A 23,635-nucleotide genomic window follows, 5' to 3' on the forward strand; every position below is an offset into this window, starting at 1 on the left:
TAATTACTCATAGCTCATATCTCAGTAGCAATTATTAGGGAAAATTACTACGCCTACGCATTAGCTAGTAATAGTATTTTTTATTTATCTACAGTAATATAATAAAGACGAAACATTTTTATGTTTATTTGTACCCTAAAAGGTCCTCAACTCATCATCCTCCGAGACTTTTTCTCAACTATGTTGGGGTCGGCTAAAAGGTAAACTTCTGAACCGATTTGAAAATTCTTTCACCGTTGGAAAACTACATTCTTCCCAAGTAACATAAGCTATATTTTATCCCGGTACAGGCAGTAGTTCCCACGGAACGTGGGTGAAACCGCGGGAAAGCGGCTAGTCTTATTATAATTGTTTTTGCAAATAATGTAGAGGTAGATATAGTGGTTAAAATGTGACTTTAAAATCGCGTGTTGTATAAGATTTTATAAAGTTATCACAAACCAGCCCGGAGTCTGCAAGTTGGTGATTGATACACCCGTGCATCGGAGAGCACGTAAATGTCGGTCCTGCTTGTGATCTCTCTCCGGTGGTGTCGGATTGCCGTCCCATCGCGCGCAGAGATTGAAGGAATAGTGAGTGCACCTGTGTCCAAGCAAATGCTTGTGCACTATAATATGTTCTGCGTACAACCGTCCAGGAAAACGATCTACTTATATTTGTTTAAAGTTAGTTAGTATAGACCATTTTTAAGTTACGTTGAGGAGGTAAGATAGGCATTTGCCCCATGTGGCACACTGGTACTCAGCTGCATCTGGCTAGACTGGAAGCCGACCCCAACATAGTTGGCAAGGCTCAGGAGATGATGATCGCTCTTAGGGACATCCCCTTACCTACACATATTAAAAATGCATTATGACCAAAGTTCAAAACTGCCGAATTACGCATACAGATACACATCAGATCATAGTCAATTTAAAAAACATATTTTTTTATAATTAAACATGAAATGTAGGACAACTAATTATGATAAGTCAATTAAAATAACAACGAATTGTACTAATTGTACAATTCGTTGTTATTCAATTGATATTGATCTAGAACAATCAATCCGAATCGAGCTATTTGATCGGGAAATTTATTTTTTGAAATGATTTAATTGTGAATTAACACTTTTTTTGGAGTTCCTTATCCAAAGGGTGAAACGGACCCCTCTATTAGGTACTAATTCCAAGTTGACTGATATAACTTAAATGCCCATTTTTATTAAAACAACTGTTTAAGTATTTTGAAAACTGAAGATGAAAACCGTCAATTTAAATTCATATAATTCACAGTAAATGTAGTAGTTTTAAGAAAACCTGACGTATATGTTATTTGCTACAGATGATGTACCTATATCTGTTACTGCACAAAATCAGATAAGCAGGTATAAGCATTTTTTTTGTTAGCTCTAGAAAGTTCATTCTTTGATGATTATGTGTAGAAAAAGAACCACAAGATTGTGGTGGCCCGGTGGGTAATTAACCAAGCTCTCAAGAAAGAGTGTGGGTTTGATTCCAGGTCAAGTAAAGATACAACTTTTCTAAGTTTGTATGTATGTACTTGCTTAGTATAACTTGGATTCTTGAGCAAAGAGGTACCGATAACAAGGCTGATAATAATGAGAGAGAGAGCAAAATGCCAGGTATTATCGATACAAACCATACATTCAAACGATATCTTCAATATTATGAAAGTGAAGGGCGGTAGACCGATAATGAGTGTTATGATTGCCAAATGCCAAATAATATTACTACTTAAGAGTAAAGAGAGATAAATGCTGAAAGTATTCAAAAGCAAGAATTTTATATTTAAAAGACTAGCCTTAGATTGGCTATCTAAAAGTGAAATTTCCCCTTGATGCAACACTGTTCGGCACAGGGCATGTATCTCGTGGTGTACTCGCTGTAGCAAACAGTAACACATTGCGTGCGAACATTACTAACATGTCCGCGACATTGCAACCTTTGGACGCGCGTCATAATGTACCTACACATGGTTTTTTCACGAACAATATTGATTGGCCATAGAACTGAAAGGTCCAACAGGCATTTGACACGCCTTAATCTGGGCAAGATAATTCCTAAGATTAGACCAACAAACAAACAAAATTATTCACTAAGTGGACACACGACGGATGGAGTTTCTTGCCGTCTCTTCTCCATGAGACCAACTTTTTGGAACCGTGCAAATACTGTGACGTTTCATAGGAGCCTGCAAAGGCCTATTTGAAATAAAAACCTTTTGATTTGATTTGGAGACATACACTTTGATTTTTGATTGGTGATTAACACATAAATAAGTGCATAACAGATTGTCACAGTCTTTTTCTAGATTATTATACTACTATAAAAGCAAAGATGGCAGCACCTTTTTAATAAATCCATAAAGTATTAGTAGTACATATAATTATTTCTAAGATTTTCATCAAGCCATCCCCGTTACCCAATTAAAGTAATTGGTATATTATATACCCTGGGAGCTACCTGAATTAGGAATACACAGTATAGTGGAAGGGGACGACCAAAGAAACGATGGATGGATTGTGTGAAAGATGACATGGCTATAAAGAATGTACTGATAGGATAATACCCTATCCTATACGGAGCAATAAGAAAATTATTTACTCATGCTATGATTTTAGGGAAAATGGTATCAATAAGTACATAAGGATATTGCTATAAAATAGGTACTCACTTTTCGTTTTTTGGTTGCGTCAGAATTTCCAATAAACAAAAGAAGTAAGATAGCACAAATCACGCGAAATTAGTCTTTATTATAAAGAAAAAAGTCAACTATTTTTTCTTCAAACTATCTCTTAAGGACTTTTTATAATTCTCGTTTCAAAGTCAACTATGTATTTTCTATGCTAAGAGCACTTTTGAAGCACTATTTGGATTTCTTTTGTTTTGGGCACTTAGGGGCACTAAATATACTTAGGTGATATGTCAATAAGTCACTCACTATAAAAATACACCTTAAACCACTAAAGAATAGCACTCACCGCCTTCAAAACTGAATTACTCCTTAAAAATCACTTATTTTCACTAAAATTATTTATATTTTTTAACGTACATTATTTCTTATGGTATGTATACACGTTTGCTAATCATATATACATCTGATATCAATTAATACATATGTTATTTAATAATCGACATTTGGCTGTCAGATACGCGCGTTTTTAATTATCGCCTTATACAGGGAGTTTGCGTTTCGTCGAAGATAATTTTCAAAAGTCATTTCGTATCTGTAATGACGATGCTGATTTAGAATTTCGTTTTTATGATTATTTCAGTAACGTGGTTTAGAAACTAGACTTAGGTATGTAGTCTGCAAGGGCTGCGGGATTGTTCGAAAGAGTTACCGCGGCGCTAAAGTGCTTAAGAAGAAACATGATGGGTTTTAGTCAGTAAGAGTCTGACACTCCCTCACGCTGCACCCACAGCGAGAGGAGTCATTTGATGATTTCCTATAAGAAAGGTATTTTGAAGTTGGGGTTTTACTTCAGCTTTCCCAAGTAATGGTCATGTTATTAAGACCTAGCTTCTGCTCGTAGTTTCACTTGCGTACCTACCAAAGGAACGACTCCACGAACCACACATCTTGGACACTAATTACTGTCTTTTCGAGGGCACGATAAACTGTAGGTCTCGGCTGTCATTGAACATACTTGGCAGTCGTTACGGGTAGTCAGAAGCCAGTTATTCTGACAAATAGTCTTACCAAGGGGTATCGGGTTGCCCGGGTGACTGGGTTGAGGAGGTCAGATAAGCAGTCGCTCCTTGTGGCACACTGGTACTCAGCTGCATCCGATTAGACTGGAAGCCGACCCCAACATAGTTGTGAAAAACTAGGCAGATGCTATCCTTTCTGGATAAATGGGCTATCTAACACTGAGAGAATTCTATAAATCGGACCAGTAGTTCTTACGATTAGGATCGTTCCACCAAACTACAATCTCTTTAGCTCGTAAAACTTATATATTTATAGCGTCATAAAATTATATTAATTTGGTAGATAATAATAGTTTAAACCACAACCTATTTATAAAGATACAATAAAATATTATCTTACGTTAAGACTGGTGTTAACAGCTTATGCCAATGTGTTTGTTACGAAAATAATTAATCAATGGTCTGGAAAAATAATATTAGCGAAGACTAATATGGCTGATAACGAATGTCAACGGCTTTTATCTGGCGTCATCAAGTTCATATCATGTCCCACCTCCTCGCATGTCCACTGTGCCCTGAAACTTGTTCGCAGGAGGAGCTAATGAGCGCGTCCGGGCGTGCTCTCGCTGTGGCGGCATACTGGGCTGACAAAGTGTGGGTAGTCTAGTCTCACTGTAAGACACGTCATCGACACAAAAGAAGAAGAAGGAATGGCATATTAACACAATCCGCAAAGTCTGTTTACTATGTTGGGGTAGGCTCCCTGTCTAACTGAATGCAGCTGAATATCAGTGTGCCACAAGGAGCGACTGCCTATCTGATCTTCTAAACCCCACCAAGACTTATAGGCAAGACTGGTTGTCAGACTTACTGGCTTCTGACTACCCGTAACGACTGCCAAGGATGTTCAATGACAGCCGGGACCTACAGTTTAACGTGCCCGATAGCACCTGCTATTATGACTAAGCTCAGAATTTTAACACATTTAGAAGTGTGTATTAATACTTTAATTATAACAGCTACAATGTCAAAGTACCTATTCGTAAAAATAAAGGTTCAGAATTAAGATAGCATTAATCCATTTTTATTGCGGTATTAACTATTTATTACGATACTACCGATAAAGATATAGATTAAAGGAATTTCATCCAGATTTAGTTATGACTTAAATTGTCGCTATATCTATATTAATTATGTTTTCTTGGTATTCACACGTTTATCTTGAATTTTCAGCTTTCTATTTTGAAGTATTACCACACTTGTTTTTAGTGTACATATTGTTATTAATGTTCATCATAAAGTGACTTTTTAGTGACAGTGACCACCTAAAGTGCCGCGAGGTTTGAAAAAAGTAGTGACAGCTGAATTTGAAGGGCTTCATAAGGTTCGAGCCTGAAAAAATACGTGTCAGGGCTATCTAAAAGGCGGACTAATTACTTTTTTTCATTCATTATGCCAAATATTTCGTTTTAATAAGTGAACAACCTGTATGTCAAGGAAAACGATACTTCAGTGATCACGAGAATTTGTTATTAAACATGAAAAAACGTGGTTTGTGTCGTTTTAACAAGATGACACTTCTCATCTTGATAATATTGGACATTTCGTAGATTAATCTTGTGGTTCCCATGAGATAAATATAAGGATAGGTAATCTATTGGGCCGTTTCGAAAATAAACAAAAAATACTTAAGAAAATCCTTGCTGAAATTAAAATGAAGGCAGATTTGAGTTTAGGTACCTACAGAGTCTTTTAATTGGTATTGGGTTGCCCGGGTAACTGGGTTGAGGAGGTCAGATAGGCAGGCGCTCCTTGTAAAACACTGGTACTCAGCTGCATTCAGTTAGACTGGAAGCCGACCCCAACATAGTTGAGAAAAGGCTCCGCAAATTGTTGTTTTAAGAAAAACGGACATTTATGCTATCAATGAACTTGGACAAAGTATACCTAAGACAAGATTTTGGCGCCACAATTCCTCCAAAACCATTATTTTATCTGCTAATTGCACTAAATATGGATAAGAACTTTATCTCTTCGCGTCATAAGACGAAGAATGCATACAATTTGTAAATCGGGTGTCACATTCCATAGAAAGAGAGATGGCGCTATATGGAGTGTATAAGTCTGTCCCTTTCTAGCAAAGAAATCTGGATCAATATTGGATTGAATAGATAATCTGAGTATTAGCTATTAATGCGAATATCAAGTCTGTCCTTTTTATATTGAAAAAGATGACAAGTTATGTGATTCATATTGAAATACATAAAATATGTCCGGGTGGCTTTCCAAAAAATACGGCTATGTTTTTAATTGGTACTAGAAGTAGTAGATACCTAATAATCGTAAAATCCATCTTGCTATTTTTTATGCCCTTGTGCACCGTCATCATCATCATCATCATCAGCACTGATGCAATGGAAGTGTCTTAGCGGAACAGAGTGCCTGCTCTGAGTTTTCACGAGCAGTATTCAAAGTCATAAAGAATTGCTTTAAGAAAATCGTCGGTAGAATTCTTCTTCTTCCTCCTGCTCTGTTCCCAATTTTATTTGTGGTCGGCGCAATATATCATCCTCTTCCATTTCCCCTGTCACTCGTCATACTCACACTCACTCCCTTCCTATTCATGTCATCTTTCAGGCAATCCATCCATGATGGTTGAATTAACGGTCCTTAAGTCATTTTAGCACCCCTCGGGGGTCCAATAGGACCTGTCATTTTACAGCCTTTTTATCGTCCCACTGCTGGGCTGCGGCCTCCTCTCACACGGAGAAGGATTGAGCATTACTCACCACGCTTGCTCAATGTCGGTTGCTGATTTCAGACTATATAGTCCAGGTTTCCTCAAGATGTTTTCCTTCACCTTTTTATCAGCCATTGGTGTCCAAGATATACTAAGAAAGTACATCCAAACTTAGAAAACTTGAATTGGTACTTTCCTGAACTGGAATCGAACCCACACCCTCATACTCGAGAGGTTGGTTCTTTACCCACTAGGCCCATCACGACTGGCAAATAGGTAGTCTGGGTAAAATAAAATAAAAACCATATTAGTACATTTTTCTAAACGTATATTTATTAGAAACATAGCAACAATACCCTTATTTACTCTACAGTAATTACAATGGCGGTGGGCCGCTACGGGGCCTTTTAAGCGGGGTGCATGGGGTGCAACCAGGCCCATTGGGGTGCAACCGATATCAGGTGTAACTGGTTCAGTGGTAGGTATGCAACCTAGTCAACAGGGGTGCAACCAGGCCCACTGGGGTGCAAAAACCCGGGTTTTTTGGTAAAACGGATGCAACTAGTTATTATCACATTTGTAAGAATCTGATTAAGAATAATATCAATCAATGCTTTTTTTAAAGCGATTGTCGCGCCACAGTTGCGCTGCAAATTATATATTTTTTATGTATGATTTGATGAGTTACAATATTATGATATAAAATTGCATTTTTTACCTTGATACTGTATTTAAAAACTAAAAAGATAATATGTAGTAAAAATACTATTTTTGCTCCTGAGATCATTATTATTGCATTTCCCATTGTAATAAAAATAAATATAACATAATTTGTTTGTACTAAAACAACAACTTTTTAAAAAATATGAAAATAAAATTTCCAATTGACAATTATTGATAAAATATTACTTAAAATTTAAAACAAATGGTAACATAATATCGTCGAAAAATATAAACAAAAGTTGTGTTGAAAACAATAATTATATTATTTTGAATAAATTATAAGTATTAATATATTTAAGTAAATTGATTTTATTGGTTAAATAATATCTGGTTTTATTTAATAATTCCAATTTCTAGGTGTACATTAAACATTAAAAAGGCGAATAAATTAAGTACATTTCCATATACATATGTTAGTCATTTGGTATTATAATAAATAATATAGTTTTAGTACACAATTCGAGTAATATTTTTTCTGCCAATTTGTGTTTAGCAATGTTTAATTGAACACAATATTTACCTAAACAATATTGGCCTTACTACAAAAACTTAAACAACTGTTTTACACTTGTCTAAAAAAATTGTGGCTGCAAAATGAACCATATGTCAATGTCATAATCTGAATTTTTTTTAGACAAGTCTTAAACTGACGTTTAAAAGTTTTTGTGGTAAGACGGTATAATTTTATCATCAAAATATACAAATATTATAAGACATATTTCAGACTAATATCATAAGAAGCTGTGAAGTAGTTTCGATACTTATTTCCGAATAGTATTTATTGGCTCTCAAATAAATTAATTAAAAATATCGAGCTATGTTGCCGTCTAAATACATATAGTTGCTCACGTCGGCAATTATTAATAATAAAAATTTAAATAAAATTTATTTATTTCCGAAAAGTTGGTGACAAGAATAGTAGGTCTCCTGGCTCCCAAACTAGGTTTATTGTCGGTCCATAATTATTTTACCACTCAAAAAGGCCCTACAAATAATTTTTGTTTGTATTTAATTCAATAAATAAACGTATTTTTTAAATAAGTAAAACTACTTCGCAACTCCTAAAAATTTATAGAACCAATACTGATTGTTTTTTAACCTAATCAACACACAAACCACACTTTTTGCTATATAAGTAATATTTTTACATAACAATATCATTTAAAACAGTGCTATAATTATAGACATTAAATAATACTAATTTTAAGCCAATATTTATTAACATACGCAATTGGATTTGAAAGCAACGTTTTGGCGGGACTCAGTTTTTTTTTGAAAATTTTTCTGTATAGGAATATATATACTTTACATATTCAATGCAGAGCATATACAATGCTTCTAGGCACATAATTAAAATATATAGTGATTTCAATATAGGTCATTTGTACCGCGATAGTTGAGCAACAGTTACGCGATAGTTGATCAACTGTTGAGCGATAGTTTGGCTACTTTAGCAGCCCATCTAAAGGTGCAATTGCATACCTTGTTTTAGCTCAATAGTTGCGCCACTGTAGTAAAACAATGGCGCCACAGTTGCGCGATTTTTAACCTAAGTTGAAATCACTTATGTATATTTATTAGGATATTCTTATATTAATCATATTGTACAGTTTTGCACCGCCATTTCACAAAACGGAATAAGTAAGTTTTCAAACACATTTTTTTATACAATTTTAGGCCAATCCTGATGTTATCATACGAGATTGTTTTGAAATTAATCAAATAGACATTTAATAAGACGTCAGCAAAAAAGGCAACTCTTATTAGCAGTCGCAGACGGGTAAAAATCATATAGAAAGGAGTATGGCATTTTCTAGAGAATGTCTCAGAAACGTCAACGTTTCTTGATTTTAACAAAGGTATTGACGAAATGGAAGGCATTTTAGTTCCTAGTTTTCCTGCTGTATTTTTATTAGATTCTTTGAAATATCGTGTCAGTCGTAAGAGCTTGGATTAAATAAATAAATACCAAGTTTTTGGTAAGATGACATATCGATCGCTCTTCCTATATACTCTTCCGAAAAATGATATTTTTATATGCGCCTCAGTATGTTCCCAAATAGGTATATATTTTTTTTTGTAAACAATTATGATACACAATTAACAAACTTTAACTTCATTGAATTGCTCAGAAGGTAGTTATAAATGGCTAAATTTTGTTTTCATAAAAATCCCTCTAGAGGGCTACTTTTGCTGATTTTGATATGGCGATATTTCTTTCTATTCTTTTTAGGTTTGTAATTCTAAATTTTTTAATTTTCTCCAAGAATGAAAATGACTTGTATTTCGAACAAAGATACATTTTGTAAGGCAACTGTAGCTCGCAACATTGCTCCATGTTGAGCTTCTTGTAACACAAGTACAATCCTGTTGAGCGATTTACGGGCAACATATGGGCAACATTTTTGTTGCCGGTGATATTGTTTTAAAACCACAGAGTTGAAGTGAATAGATATTGTCCTTATATTACAATAGAAAGCTGATTCAATAATATTTGACAGGCATAATTTCAGTGTATTCAATTTACAATAATATCTATTTCATATGTCCCTTCTATTAATTTCAAACTCTGTGGTTCAATACGTTCAATCAAATATTTTCTTATTGATAATTTTGTAGCAAACTTTATTTTTCAGTGACTATTAACAGAATTACTACGTCTAACTCATTCATTCATCGCTATATTTCCAATTGAACCTTATCAAAGCGGGACAAGCCTTTTACTGATATATTGTTTGTTAAAAATACTATTCGATTTTAAAATTTGAGTTTTCAGTTACACAGCGGTTTTGTTGCGATATTTTTTATTTTAAGTTTTTTGAAAACCGATTTAGAAAATACTAAGTTAACCACGTATAAAGGCGGGTCCAGACATGTGTCATTTGCTCGATCAGAGCACCGTATCAAGTTATGGACGCCTCCGAATTTGCTCCGTATGAGGGACAAAAACCGACACGACATTGGACGGGTCGTATCATAAAGCTCGTATCAAATACGGTATCAACCTGCAAGTGGGTACGGCTCGTCCACGGTCCTCACGAGCACACTGCGGCTCGCAGTGTGCTCGTGAGGACCGTGGACCGCCTTTGTGTTCGCAGCGAAACCGCCACTCGGCGGGTCACTGCGAGCTTACAGCGCTCCACGCGCGAGCGGCTCGCAGCGGGCTCGTGCCTACGTACTCACTTGATACCGTATCTGATACGTTACGTGCTACACTGCTAAGTGAGTACCCAGCTTATCATAACGGCGTATCATGATACGCGTATCGTTACCCGTCCACAGATGCGATCATGATACGCGTCAACGATACGGATCGGGCAAATGATACATGTCTGGACCCGGCTTTAGGGAAAACAACCACTACTTGAACATCATTTAATTTATTATTTGTACTTTTTCATTCACTAAGCTTCCCCCAGCTTCTCTCGCCTTTCATGGGTCTTTCTCGAAAAATGGAAAGCCAATTTAATAAAATAAAAATAACATAGATGTTTTTTTTTAATCTGTCCTGTAGTATCTGGGATTTGCAAATAAGCTACTATGAAAAGGATTTTATGAAACCAAATTCCTAAAGGTGACATTCCGATCCCCGCTTGTATCGCATGCGACCGACGATTATATTATAACCCGTCGGAAAATTAAAGGCGTCCATTAACTGTTCTAGTATTTTATAAAAATATCGCAACGAAACTACTGTGTTTTTTCAAAAAGCACTGCATTTACAATGGTACAAATTACAAAACCGCCCCAACCATTCAAACTAAATATATTTTACACAAAGCAAACATATGTACTAACACTAAGGAACGCCGATACCTGCGTCGCAACTGCGTGGCAATTGCGTCACAACTGCGGCGCAACTGCGTGGCAATTTTGTGTGTGAGATTAAGGTGTAATTCCGACAAAAGTGTTTGTCGCATATTCGAGATTATATTAATAGTAAAATAAGTACAATTAATGGAAGTCGACCTTTGGGTCATCGACCGTAAACGACAAAAGAATGTGTCGGAATTACACCTTTATATCTAAACTGTATGGCAACTGCGTCGCAACTACGATGGAACTTAGGTACAACTTTAAACAGCATCACAGCTGGGTAGAGAACTGCGTCGCAACTGCGTGGCAACTGCGGCACGATTGCGTCGCAACTGCGCAGCAACTGCGTGGCAACTGCGACTCACCGGCGATCATTATTGTTGCGATAAACGATTCTATGCTAGTACCTATAGTAGTTAGGTTTGAAAGGGCCTACTTTGTTCAAGCCTAGGTACTTGGCCTGTTCGTCCGTTAGCTCCGTGAGATGGGCATCGAACGTCGGAAGGTGTAGACTGGCTACGTACTCGTCCATCTTCTTGGGTAATAGGTATACGTCAGCCTGCAACAGAAATCAATAGATTTTATGAAAACTTCCATTGTTCTTGACATATTTTTTCTCAGCTGTCAATTTGAACATCTCTGGTTGTACGTTACGGGTAGCGTGTAGATAATTTCTAACTTAGAAACCAGAAAGTGTACCAACCAGTCTTATCAAAGGGTATCGGGTTGCCCGTATGTCATGTTTGATGAAGTGTGTCTGTTTGACAGTTTTAATAAAGTATGTGTCAGTTTTTATAAGCTATGATGAGGTGCCGGTCAGTTATGATGAGTTTGAGTCAGTGTTGATGAGGTATTTGTCAGTTTTGATGAGGTTTTTTTTAGTTTTGATGCGGTTTGTGACAGTTTTGATAAGGTGTGTGTCAGTCTTGACGAGAGGTGTAGGTATGTCAGTTTTGATGAACTATTTGTCAGTTTTAATGCGGTTTGTGTCAGTTTCAACGAGGTTTGTGTCATTTTGATGTAGTGTGTGTCTCACCTTGTACCGATGCGCGGGCGCGTTGTACAGCTCGATGAGCGCGAGCGCCTGCGTGGCGGCCGTCACCGACACCACGAACGATGGCAATGAGGAGCAGCATAGGTTAGCTAGACGACCTTCTGCTAGTAGGACTATGCGTTTGCCGCTCGCCCAGATTATGTGGTCCACCTGGGACGATATACAGGTTGATATAATTACACTGAAATGGTCACATACTGTGTGGTTGAAAAAATATTTGTGCACGGTCTTTTAACAAGTGCATTGAATGCACAATTGTGCTAACCCGGTAGTCTCAAAAATTGTGATCATGTTCACACGCGATCATGTTTCTGCGACCAGCCCGCGCATTTTGGTCGCGTGTGTATTTCGTTGCACGTAGCCTGGCCGCCGTAAGGGGTTAATTCACACGTTACTAACGGCCATTTTCTTCATCAAAGTAAAGGTCAAAGTAATGTCTAAAGTAAAAGTAACGGTCAAATTTGTTTTTTCAAGGCTAAAGTGACAGCAAAACTAATAGGATAAATGAATTTGACCGTTACTTTTACTTTAGGCATTACTTTGACTTTTACTTTTGATGAAGAAACTGGCTGTAAATGGTTACTAGTTAAATCCCTTGGCGTTCGCACCACATGCTCAGACTTTGTGAGACATGCTCCGCAACAGGCAGTTCGGCCATATGGAGGTGACCGCTCCATTGAACTACTTGGCGCAAGCGTGACTGCTGCTGTGCATATGTCGGCGTCAGGATCCGACATCGTTAAGTAAAACAAAGAGGTCTTCACACAATCACTTGGTTTATTCCAATTAACACAATATTAGACACAACAATTAATATTAACGAAATAAGTGATCACGTGGGAGGTGTGCACTCGGCAACGGTCGGCGAACGAATGACCCGAGTCGTTTTTGGTATGGCATCTCGCAGTTCAGCCTAGGAGGCCGTGTACTGCTTAACCGGACTTTTCCCTGTGGATGCCTAGAATTTAAGGCCTCCAGCCAGGGGCGTAAAACAACTTATAAACTAAGCGACTGCGCTAAGGGTACCCCCTGTGGGGTCGGACCTCGGCTTAGGGCGTCGCTGGGGAGGCAGCAAGGGGACAGGCTGGATCATATGATCATTATTATTAAATGGGGAATTTAAAGCTACTGGCTCAGCTCGCGGGCTGGCTCGATGAGCAAGGGTCGGGAGGACAGAGAACGGGACGTCGCGGCGGACCTCGGCGGCGAGGTTTGTACGAACGCGGTTTGTGTTTGTATAGGGTGCTAGTGAGTTTACTACTCTCTTGGAGGACAGTTATCTCATCGTCAGGTTCTAGAAGGGCATGCCTAGGGCGGCGAATCCTACTGATGCGGGAGGGAGTGTAATTACTGGCTGACACGATAAGTGAGTTATCGTGTTTCTCAGCGCGTTCGAAGTACCGTATGGCGGCACGCTTCATATACTGGCGGATGGTAGGGATTTTAAGTCGACATGAAGAATCTCATTTCGAACATAATAGGGAGCTCCTGTGATTTTCCGTAAGGCACGGTTTTGAAGGGCTTGCATTCTGTGAAGGAGGCGATGGCTTGCCTGTGCGAACACAGGGCAAGCATACATCATGACGGGGCGTATGCACGATCCGTAGAGGCGTAACTTGGATTTAAGAGATAATTTGCTCTTTGAATTGAGCAAGAAGTGCAATCTGCCGTACACAAAGGCTGCTCTAGAGCGCACCTTACGTATGTGCTCGGCGAATGAGAGGCGCTGGTCTAAGATTACACCTAGATATTTGGCATGCTCCTTCCAAGGAATCGGCCTACCAAACATGGTGACTGACGGGGGCGCGGGAGGAAGCCTACGGCGGGGCTCGAAAAGAGTATGGCCTGGCTTTTGTCGGGGTGGAGTTCGATTCTCCAAAGCCTAGTCCAGACACCTAGGGTGTTGCAATAGGCTTGGAGATGTCTCACTATGGCGGCTGGGCTGCGGCCTGAGCAGTAGATTGCCGTGTCGTCGGCGAATAGGGCTAATTGAACATGCTTGTTCTTAGGAATATCGCTAGTGTATAGCGTGAAGAGGATGGGGGAGAGTACCGAGCCTTGTGGGACGCCAGCTTTATAGGGTGGGCCGAAGAAAGAGTGCCGTCTATGCGATAGCGAAAGGTGCGATTCGACAAAAGTCTCGTAAGATGACGACGAGACGGTCTGGGACACCGAGTTGGTAAAGCTTGTAAATCAAGCCTTTGTGCCAGACTTTGTCGAATGCTTTTGCTATATCGAAGAGAATCGTACCGGTGAGTTGGCCACGTTGGAATCCGTGGCTCACACCTTCCACGATGCGGTGGACTTGTTGGACACAAGAGTGATGGGTTCGAAAACCAAACTGTTCTAATGGAATAAGACTCTTTGCTTCGACGTAATCTTTGAGACGCTTATAGATAAGTATCTCGTAGATCTTGCCGAACACATTGAGTAAACTGATAGGGCGATAGCTGGACGGGTCTGATTTTGGTTTACCGGGTTTGGGAATACCGATTACGGTTGCCTCTTTCCATGCCTGTGGGAACAGGTTATGGGTCATGGCGCAATTGAAGATCGCGGTCATGAGCATTACGAGGGAAGCGGGTAGTATTTTGAACACTTTATTGGTTATTCTATCTGGGCCCGGAGCTTTACGGGGTTTGAGACGTTTGATGATCTCTGCCACTTCGTCTGGAGTGGCGGGTGGCAAGGGATCGTCGGGGTCTTCTTGCGGTGGTAGGGAGGATCTGCGCTCGACCTCGGCTTCGACCTTTAGTAGGTGAGCCGGGTCGACCGGTTGGGTACTAGGCGAGCATTGAGCCTCGAGGCTGTCGGCCAGACATTCCGCTTTTCATCGTCCTCGAAGGCGATGGAATTGTCGGGGCGTTTGATCGGCGGGGTGGAAGCTACTTCATCGGATTTGAGTTTCCTTTGAAGCTGCCAGAAGGCTTGATGAGTCGGCTCGAGTTCGCTCAGCGTCTTGTCCCAGCGCGTTTCACGCATCTCAGCAAGGCGTTCCTTTACAGCACGCTGTAAGTTACGCATGTGAGACTTGTTAGCGTCGCAGGAAAAGTACTGTAGGCACGGACAGCCGCGTTCTTCTCGGTCACCAGAGCACGCACGTCATCCGGGAGCTTGAAGCGATGAAAGCTCGTCGCTTCAACTCTACGTGAACACTTGTCCACGGTGGATTGTACGTGCTCGGTGAACGAGCCGATCGCGCCCGTCATGTCAGCGACTGAGTTGATTTCATCGGGAATTGATTCTAACTGGGCGGAGGAGGATTTCAAGCTTTCGCTTAGCATTCTCCAGTCCGTGACAATATGGGTGGGAGGAGGGCGATCCGGGTCGAGTGGGCCTGAGCGCGAGGCTAGTTCCACAAGAACCGGTCTGTGGTCGGAGGTGAGCTCGTGTAGTACCTCGATCGAATGTAAACGTAAGTTTACGTTCTTGAGGAGCGCTACATCGAGAACGTCGGGAAGGTGGTCGACTATATTAGGAAAGTGAGTGGGATGCATCGGAGCGATGACATCGAAGTTGAGGGATTCACACTGATTGAATAGCAACCTGCCTCTTGGAGAAGTAGTGTTGCTATTCCAGGCGGGATGTTTGGCGTTTAGATCGCCTGCTATTATTACAGAGTCGCTCAGGCCTAGTAAGGCTCTGAGATCGTTCGTGAAAAGGATCGGGTCGTAGGACTGAAAGGATGAGGACGTGGGAGGGCAGTAGGCCGATACGAGAGTGATCGACTGGTGCTGGGACATGGCTAGTCGACAGATCGAGGCTTCAATGCAGCTTAAGTCGGGGAGTGATCTCTACACAATGTAGCGATCTTTATAATAGATAAGCGTGCCGCCTTTGTGGCGTGTGATCCTGTCATTTCTAATTAACTTATAGTTAGCTATATTAGGGCCGCGTACACGCGGCTTTAGGAAGGTCTCTTGTACGAGAAGAATGTCTATCTTATGGGATTGTAGGAAGGCGGAAATCTCGTCGCGTTGGCCGAGAATACCGTTGGCATTATAATAGCCAAGCCTAAGGGAATGGGGTTTAATTTTGGATGTATTATCCATTTCTATTTCCTAAAGTGAGGCAGGTTTTGAACTGCCTGGGCGACGTCTGAATACTCCTGCATAACGGAGTAGAGTTTGATAAGGTCGCCATTGCTGGCGACTATCTCCCTCGAAAGTTGTTGAGCTCTGTCGCTCGTGAATACACTGAACGTGCTCAGTATAACGTTCATAGAACTGAGCGCTGATACTGGGCTAGAAGAGGGCGCGATCGCTTGCGCTTGCGTGGGCTTGGCGGCTATAGGAGCCGCGGATGGCGCGGAGGGCGCGGAGGGAAGGACGGGAGGGACGCGAGGTAAGCTCGCGGGCGCCGCGGTGGAATTATTCACCGGGGCGGGAGTTGGCTGGGGCTGAGTTGGCCTCGGGGTTGGAAAGGCTCTCTGATGGTTGAGAGGGTTCCATGGGGAGGGCCGTTGTGGGCTGAGACGCTCGGGAAGTTGAGCGGTAGGTAGCCTCGCTGATGGGCTTTCCCTTAGCTGGCGGGCGTTTGCACGCTTGGCCAGCTTGGGAGACGTTTTTGGGGCCTTTGGGCAGCCGCGGTAGTTGGCGGGATGACCTGAGGTGCCGCAGAGTACACAGCTCGGAGGCTCGGTGCACAGAGTGCGGTCCTTGGGTCGCGGGCAGTCGGAGGTGCCGTGTTGGCCTAGGCATTTCACGCACCTAGGCTGGGCGAAACAGTTGCGCTGTGAGTGACCCCACAGTTGGCAACGGTGGCATTGGGATACAATGCCAGACCTATTTGGCTTCTCGATTGAGATGCCGGTTAAATTACACACCGATTTGATGTTAAAAATCGGGTGGATTTTTGAAGGACACGGCTCGCATACTACGAGCACCATGTCGAAGGCGTGGCCGCTGCGGGCGCGGTGCATCCTATGGACTTGCGTCGCAGGGATGTTTTGTGACTTAAGGTCACTTAAAATGTCATCCGAAGGGATTTCCTTCGGAATACGGGTAATGACGACCCGGAGAGGTTTTTCCTCAGGGAGGGAGTATGTGTGGAACGAAATGTTCCTCGCTCTTAGCGCTTTAGTTATCTCCCTATAGTCGTCTGACGTAGGGAGGACGATTTTTATACCGTTGCCGGTATTGGAGGCCGATCTGTAGTTGATCTTACGATCAACACACAGCTTGGACACTTCGGTCCATTTTGCCTTGTCCTGTAAGTATACAGGCGGCGGAGGTTTGTTTTTTGGTGCGCTTTTGGGCTTAGCGGCACCTTGGGAGGAAGCGACCTGCGAGGTCGGGGTGACGGGCGGGGATGCTGTGGACACAGCGGGCGGGCTAGGGAGAGGAGATGCGGCAAGGGCGATGGTCTTGCGCGCCTTGTCGTTGTTTTGTTCTTTTCCTCTTACCTCCCTGTACGACGGTGAAGTCTTCGTCGGAGGAAGAGGAGTCAGAGGGCTCGGAGGGTTGAGCATCCTCAGGGACGGGTGAGGCAGAGCGGGAGGACGAGGTGTCCATGCATTCGGCGTCGACGTTTGACGCAGGTGCACTCGCCTGAGTTATTTCCATTGTCTGTGAGACAATGGGATTAGTACAATGGTCGAGTGCAGCTGGGCATCGACCATTGTATTGGGATTACCGTTTCCGCTAATGCGGCGGTTTTCCCGAAGAGACGATTATAGGCTCAACAATGGGGCGCGACACAGCTGCGCCGGCCTCCTTTGTTGAGCCGTTATCGGTGATAACACAATAGCGCGCTAGGCGCGGGTCCTTGATATCAAGGTTATTGATCAAGTCGCCATATTTGGCGACAATGTCTTGGTCCTTGAGGAGGACCTCGAAAAAGAATTTAATAACTTCGGTAGTCATTTTCCCGCGAGGGAAGAGGGCTACCGAGCTAAAAGGTGGGGGCCTAATTATAAAAACCTAACAACCTATCTCCTATCTCCCCGGGTGGATGGGCCCGGGGATGTGTAACCCTCCCTGCCGGGTATAGGCAGGGAGGTGAGTACCTATTGGTGAGCCCTAAGCTTGTAAACCGTTCGCCAGTCTTATTGTGCGAACGGGCCCTAGCCAGTCTAGTGCGAAGGGTATAGAGATACCCAACCGACACCAGGTGTGTAGCTGTGAAAGCAAACCAGATGCAAGGCACGACTAGGAGATCCCCCAAGGCCGAAATCCGAGCTCCCGTCCAATTGACTGCCTTGCCCTGAAGGGGTTCGGCGGGTGTGATTGGGTCAACACCCTCTCGGCTTCGTTGGCACCGTATGGTTTCAACCGAGAACCACGAAACTGTGGCTTTTACCCAGAAGGGGTCAACTGAATTTACTTGACACAAACGTTTTAGAAACAGGATAATCGTCCGCCGCTTTGAAAAAAGCAGCTTTAGATTGATATATTTGTAGTCGGCAGAGCGACTACGGTGAGCGTTACGTCGGGCGTAACAAAGACAAAAGTCGTAAACGGGCGAGCGCAGAGCGACACGTCCGTACACGACGAGAGTCAGAAGTGGAGTCCCTGACCCGAGTCGTGCGCTCGCGCCGCTTTATATAAAGTCCACCGGTGACAGATCGACGGTTGACAGATCGACGGTTGACACATCGACGGTGGCGCCGTCACATACATTATGTGTGTGTCTTTTTTTTTTAACGACGTCAAAAATCATCAAATGACCCCTCCCGCTGTGGGTTAGCAGCGCTGAGGGAGTGTCAGACTCTTACTGACTAAAAACCGTCGTGTTCCGGCGTAGGCCTTTTATGTACCAGGGCCGCGGTATCTCTTTCGAACAACCCGCAGCCCATGTGTGTGTGTCTCGAGTTGGAATTCTCGCGTCCGTGCCGGCCCGCGCATCAGAGATTACATTAATGTCGGTCCTGCTTGTAATCTCTCTCTGATGGTATCGGATTGCCGTCCCATTGAACTATGAGAGTGAAGGAATAGTGAGTGCACCTGTGTCCAAGCAAATTTGCGTGCACTATAAAAATAAATCCAGAAAAATATTGTCATTTTTTCTTGCCAGTTCAGTGAACTCGCAAAGATAATTTTATTTATATTATGTTACCTAGATTAGTCTTATAGTACTTTTGTTTTTATTGTTTAAATTCATTATTTTATTGTTATAATTTTTAATTTTATTTGGTGTAAATGTGTATCTTGTGTTTCTTTTTTTTTTTGTTACCTGAATGTGTTTAATTTTGTAAGAAAAGTGATAAGGTTGAATAAATAAATAAATTAAATAAAAATAACATGTCCTGCGCAGCTGGCTGATCTCCTTATTTGGGAACAGCTGCGGACGCCATTTTTATTATTATTATATTGGTAATTTTTCAATGCAGAAAGAAGTGAGCTTAGTGAGTAAGAGTCTGACCTGAGTGATGATGATCTGATGATTTCCTATACTTTTGATTTTTGTTTATGTGTTTTGTGTATGATTAGTGTTGCTAGGAAGTTTGTACACTTCTTCCAAAAATCCACAGCAAAAACACATACGAAGCGGTGAAGAGTAAGCGTTTTAGGGGTCTTTGTCTTTAATAAATTTCTGACGTTCGAGAAATGCTGTTTTGCAACCGATTTTTGAAAAATTAGCTTACCTGACTACGAACTCTCTCCCACAACAGATCCGGGGTACGTAGTGCGTGGACATCTATCTCCGTATTGCTGTGTCCCATGTTGCAGACCACGCAGCCGTTCTTCATCCGCTCCATGTGTTCGCGTGTGACCACGCCCTTGTTCCCTGTCGCTGTTATTACGATGTCTACTTGACGTATTACCTAAAGAGAAAAAGATTTAAAAAGTGTTGTAATTTCCTAAATATAAAACCTGTATGGCCTTACTACACAAACTTAAACACCTGTTTTACACTTGTCTAAAAAAATTGTAGCTGCAAAATGAACCGTATGACAACGTCATAATTTGTCATTTTTTTAGACAAGGCTTAAACTGACTTAAAGTTTTGTGGTAAGACGGTTAAAGTTATAGAAATCTGCATCCAGTTAGGCTGGAAGCTGGCCCCAACATAGCTGTGAAAAAGCGATAAACGATAATGCAGAGAATTGCCTCTCAAGTACGAGTTAGATTCTAGTAAGTCTTCTGGGGCGTTTAAAAATATAACGTTGAAGAATTTTTTGTATGTTTTCTTGAGCACGCTTATCTCAGGAACTACTAGTCTGATTTGAAAAAAAATTGACAGTGTTAAATAGGCCATTTATTGAGGAAGGCTATGGGCTTTTATCCGGGTTTGCGTATTACCCACGGAATGCGGGTGAAACCGCTGGCAGAAGCAAGTTTAGATAATAAATGACTTACCTCATTTAACTTAACAACTCGGAAGCCATCCATGGCCGCTTGTAGCGCACAAATGGGATCTATTTCTGTTACGTACACCTGAAAGAAACCGTTATATAAAAAAATAAACACATACACATTTATCACATTTATTATCATACACGCGAGTTTATAAGAAGACCTCGAAGTTTGCTACTTAGAGCTCTGCTTCACTAAGAGGCCATGGCGACGTCGCCAGCATCGCAGGTCTGGCTACTTCTGGCATCCGAAGGTCGCCAAGTCACGTGGCCATGGCGTCTCGGCAGTCAATTGTTTACGTCGTCGCTGAAGAAATTGCACGCTGACTGGCGACCACACTGGCGACTGACACAGAGCGAGGTCCACTTTACCGTGTACATTATAGTGGCAACCGTGGCCACGCTGCCAAAGTAGCCAGAAGCCACGTAGGGAACTGTAGCTCGTGGCCACTCTTCCAATTTGGCGACGTTGCCAAACAGTCGCCAAGTGAGTTAGGTCCCATACATTTCAATATTAACTGCAGGGATACGTAGCCGGCGACGTCGCCATTGGCGTCCTAATGAGGCAGAGCTCTTATTCACTACAATGGATTTTGATAAACATTTTCAGTAACATTATGTATGTTGTTGTATGAAGAAAACATTGTTGAAAGGTTCTTCTAACCTACAGACCAACATAAAATATGTTGTTGAGGAGTTTGTTGCGCCACTTCTTCTGTCCAGCGATAACCACATAGGAAGTGATGGAATTTTTGGGAGCTGTATTTTCTAAATGACGTTCAAAAAGTGATGTTTGGCAATTATTTACGAATTTTCTCGCAAGCAAAACTCAAACTCAAAACTCAAAATTTATTTTTATTTCAAATAGGCCTATGAAAGCTCTTTCGAAACGTCAAAGTTAGGTGCACGGTTCCAAAGAGTTGGTCTAGTGGAGAAGAACCGGCAAGAAACTCCATGGACACTCTTTTAATTTTTATTAATTTTTTTATTCTTTAAATTTAAAAGAAATTAAAAATAATTACAAACATACAGTTCAATAATTACAAGCAAAAGCTAGTTCTATATTAAAAAGCTAATACTCACAACACATCCTAAGGCCTTGAGAGCTTGACAGCATCCCTTCCCAACTTCCCCATAACCGCAGACAACTGACTGTTTGCCTCCAAACATCAGATCCGTGCTGCGTTTGAGAGCATCTATAATACTTTCCCTAAAAAAAAGGATTGTTTTAAAACCAAGTCAAAATCAAATGTTTTTATTTCAAAAGTCACACTAAATGCACGGTTCCAAAAAGTTGGTCAGAAACTAGAATGGAGAAGTGCTGGTAAGAAACTAGAAGGACACTCTTTTTAATACAGTGGTAATACAGAATTGAATATTAAGCAGGATGCAAAAAAAAACTGGTGGTTCAGAATCAATATTAATTTTAATTTTTCTAATAACAGAACAAAATATCGACACTAACTATTGTTACGTGCGCCACCGTGCATACTATGACGACTGTGACCATACAAAATAAACATCTTTCGTTATCCATAAAAAAATATTTATACTAAAACACCACAAAATAAAAATAAACGCATCTATACAACTTATTTAACTATCAGTTGACAAAGTTTGCGAACTGCTTAAAATTCATTCCTGTATTTAGACTATCGTCAATCAAATTCACACAACTCCCCCAAAACCCCTAAGACCCGGTTGTTCGTACGTTACGGTAAAGTTAAAGTAAAAATTTTACCATTGTCAAATTTGACCACGGTTAATTTGACATTTTTAAGGTAGAATTCCGAGGATAGCGGCTACGACAGCCGCGCGCGGCTTACGACAGTCGTCGGCCGCGCGCGACAATAGTCAACCTATGAAAATGTATGGCGCCGCTGCCGAGGCTCGCGACACAAGCGCGCGGCCGACGAATTTCGTAAGCCGCGCGCGGCCGTATGCATCTCAACATGGTCTAGCGCTTAATAACATCTATATAAACTCTTTTGCAAAAAAAACGGGCACCTATGCGAAATCTTGGTTTTAAGGCCTTCACGTGTATTTCAAAGGGTTTTAATGACTGTAGGATGTTACTAGCATCAAAAGGGCTATCCAAGCATGCGTGAGAGTGTATTCTAAATTTGAATTTTGTAGATATGCTAAGAAACTGGTTAAACCTCGTTTTGGATTAATTCCTGATAGACAGTTCGTAGGGATTTGAAAAGTTTTGACGTGATTTTCGGAAAACTGATAATGCAGTTTTAATTAATGATTAATGTACCTTTCTGTTAAATCTAAACATTTTTTAAAAACTATCCGTATTTGATAAAATTTCCACCTGCTCTAAATGGTCTATGCTGATGATTGATAGCAATGTTAAGAGTTTCGGTATTTTTGTGTAAAGCGTTCTATTGTTTAGATATTGTACCCACGCGGTTTAAAATATCCCTTTCTCATAAATAAAGACAATTTAGAGGAGTATCAATATTTTGGGCTGCAACGAAACCAATTTAAAGTTAGCAGTGCCGTTCACAAGTCGGCTCCTATCAGACTTTGACATTTTGAAAAATCGTGAAATTCTACAAAATACAGAAAATAACGCATAGACTGTAAGCACGAGGTCTTAAGGTCTCGTAATCACTGATTTTTAAATAACCTCGCCTGTTGGGAAACCCCGTAGACCTCTAAAGATCTATGAGTCTGAGCGTTCAAATAGCGGGTTTTCATCCCACGGACATTTTATTAAATAAACCTGTCTACTCCAAGGTTTTCTGGTATCCACAGCATTTTCCTGGTTTAATCATAACAATAATTGGCTAACTGATCATTTTTAAAAAGATCATACGTTTGACCAATCATTTTGAAGTCATAACTCCCTTTCAGCTAAATCATCGTTTAGTAACCCGACACCTATGGAGTTATCGAGAGCTTCAACACGGCAATAATTTGACTTTTTGGATAGTTTTAACCCATCTCATTATTTTTCATATGGTTATTTTTGCATTTATCACCAAATTTGGTATTTTTTTAATGTCAAAGTGTGATAGGAGACGAGTTGTGATCTGGTTCTGCTAACATTAAATTTGTTTTATCGCAGCCCAAAGTACTGATACTCCTCTAAATTGTGTTTATTTATGAGAAAGGGTTATTTTAAACCGCGTGGACACAATATCTAAACAATAGAATGCTTTACGCAAAAATACCGAAAATCTTAATATTGCCATCAATCATCAGCGTAGACCATTTAGAGCAGGTGAAAATTTTATCAAATACGGATAGTTTTTCAAAAATGTTTTGTTTTAACAAAAAGGTACATAAATCATCAATTAAAACTGCATTATCAGTTTTCTGAAAATCACGTCAAAAAC

The 23,635-nt window shown here is 41.0% G+C and overlaps 2 protein-coding genes across 7 annotated transcripts in view; both read right to left on the bottom strand.

The window, feature by feature from the left end:
* The window catches only part of LOC110374885 (mucin-17), a 57,007-nt gene extending 53,870 nt beyond the window's left edge, over nucleotides 1–3,137 (bottom strand). Inside the window, exon 1 of the mRNA XM_064041976.1 lies at nucleotides 2,984–3,137. The gene's annotated coding sequence lies outside the window, so the exon portion shown is untranslated. The remainder of the gene's footprint in view (nucleotides 1–2,983) is intronic.
* Nucleotides 3,138–6,707: 3,570 nt separating this feature from the next.
* Nucleotides 6,708–23,635, bottom strand: part of LOC110374892 (adenosylhomocysteinase-like 1) — a 55,358-nt gene continuing 38,430 nt past the window's right edge. For 4 of the 6 annotated variants that reach the window (XM_064042143.1, XM_064042141.1, XM_064042146.1 and 1 more), the window contains 5 exons: nucleotides 21,369–21,495; nucleotides 20,290–20,367; nucleotides 19,575–19,754; nucleotides 11,972–12,139; nucleotides 6,708–11,497 (listed from right to left, as the gene is read on the bottom strand). In XM_064042143.1, coding sequence (XP_063898213.1) covers nucleotides 11,336–11,497; nucleotides 11,972–12,139; nucleotides 19,575–19,754; nucleotides 20,290–20,367; nucleotides 21,369–21,495 — 715 coding nt within the window. In that variant the 3' untranslated portion in view covers nucleotides 6,708–11,335. The remainder of the gene's footprint in view (nucleotides 11,498–11,971; nucleotides 12,140–19,574; nucleotides 19,755–20,289; nucleotides 20,368–21,368; nucleotides 21,496–23,635) is intronic. The other 2 variants (XM_064042144.1, XM_064042142.1) reach the window with 1 other exon arrangement.

The sequence above is a fragment of the Helicoverpa armigera genome, chromosome 27 (assembly GCF_030705265.1).
Source record: "Helicoverpa armigera isolate CAAS_96S chromosome 27, ASM3070526v1, whole genome shotgun sequence".
Taxonomy (NCBI): domain Eukaryota; kingdom Metazoa; phylum Arthropoda; class Insecta; order Lepidoptera; family Noctuidae; genus Helicoverpa; species Helicoverpa armigera.